At 48.1% G+C, this 908-nt stretch overlaps 1 protein-coding gene across 1 annotated transcript; it reads left to right on the top strand.

Moving 5' to 3' along the window:
• Positions 1-585: 585 nt before the first annotated feature.
• On the top strand, positions 586-895 carry PENARI_c203G08585 (uncharacterized protein; the record flags this gene model as incomplete). Its single annotated transcript, XM_022638139.1, has 2 exons — positions 586-705; positions 752-895. Coding segments are annotated over 2 exons (264 nt in total), but the record flags the coding sequence as incomplete, so codon positions are not given.
• Positions 896-908: the final 13 nt, after the last annotated feature.

Genomic DNA, 908 nt, shown 5'->3' with positions numbered 1-908 from the left:
ATTCTTTAATTTTATCAAGAGCGCTCACATTTTCATCTAATGGTCACGGGATTGTTCTGGCCTCGCTCGAGTGTTGATTGTCTGAGCTGTGTGGTTCGTACGTCTAGGCTGCGGAAAGCGTCAGGCCGTGGTCGCGCGGGCGCGGGTACTCAACCCATCAACCCGTTGAAGCTTGGCCGTCTTTGCTGACTGGAGTCAACTTTCGAACTTATGACCAGTGTTGAGATACGTTGTTCTTTGCGTTTCTTTTCAATCTTCTAAATTTTGTTCTTACTTCTGGGATTTCTGAGCTCTCCAACGAATGTGGAAAAAGCGTTGTGATTGAATATATATCCTGACCGTTCATCACCAGTGAGACACTAATATGAGGCACATTCCCCAACCACCAACACCACGAGATTGATCACCAGCACCATCATAAACAGACTGCTGGCAGAGTGCTGAATTGGAAGCTGCCTACGCTGGTTGACTTTCATGGTGATAGTGAGACTGAGTAGCTAACCACCTATGTCTGTTAGTCTATAAAGACCAAAGAATTGATGGACATGCTCTTGCCCAGACACTCGACTTTCTCCTACGATCAAGATGGATGCCCCCAACAGCACGCCAGACCAGGAAAAAGAAGGAAAACAGCAGCCCAGTGAATTGCCAATCCTCTGTGAAAAAGACAATTCACAGGAAGCTTCTGGTCATGTCCCTCAATCGGTAAGTGGAACAAATCAGCTTCCAATGCTTTAGCTGACCATTGCAGCTCTCTCCCTCGCAACAGCAAACAGAAACAAGGCATACCTTGGCGACCGAGCCCTTTCAACCCACCTTGAAGGTGCTAGCAGACCTCGAACGCGACGATCCCAAGTTCGCCTTTCCAGCAGCTCGACTTGTTGGACTCTATCGACGTCTCTGGGAGT

This window comes from Penicillium arizonense (assembly GCF_001773325.1).
Source record: "Penicillium arizonense strain CBS 141311 chromosome Unknown PENARI_contig203, whole genome shotgun sequence".
NCBI lineage: Eukaryota > Fungi > Ascomycota > Eurotiomycetes > Eurotiales > Aspergillaceae > Penicillium > Penicillium arizonense.
Note: the sequence above shows the minus strand (reverse complement) of the source record. Positions and strands in the feature narration are given on the sequence as shown.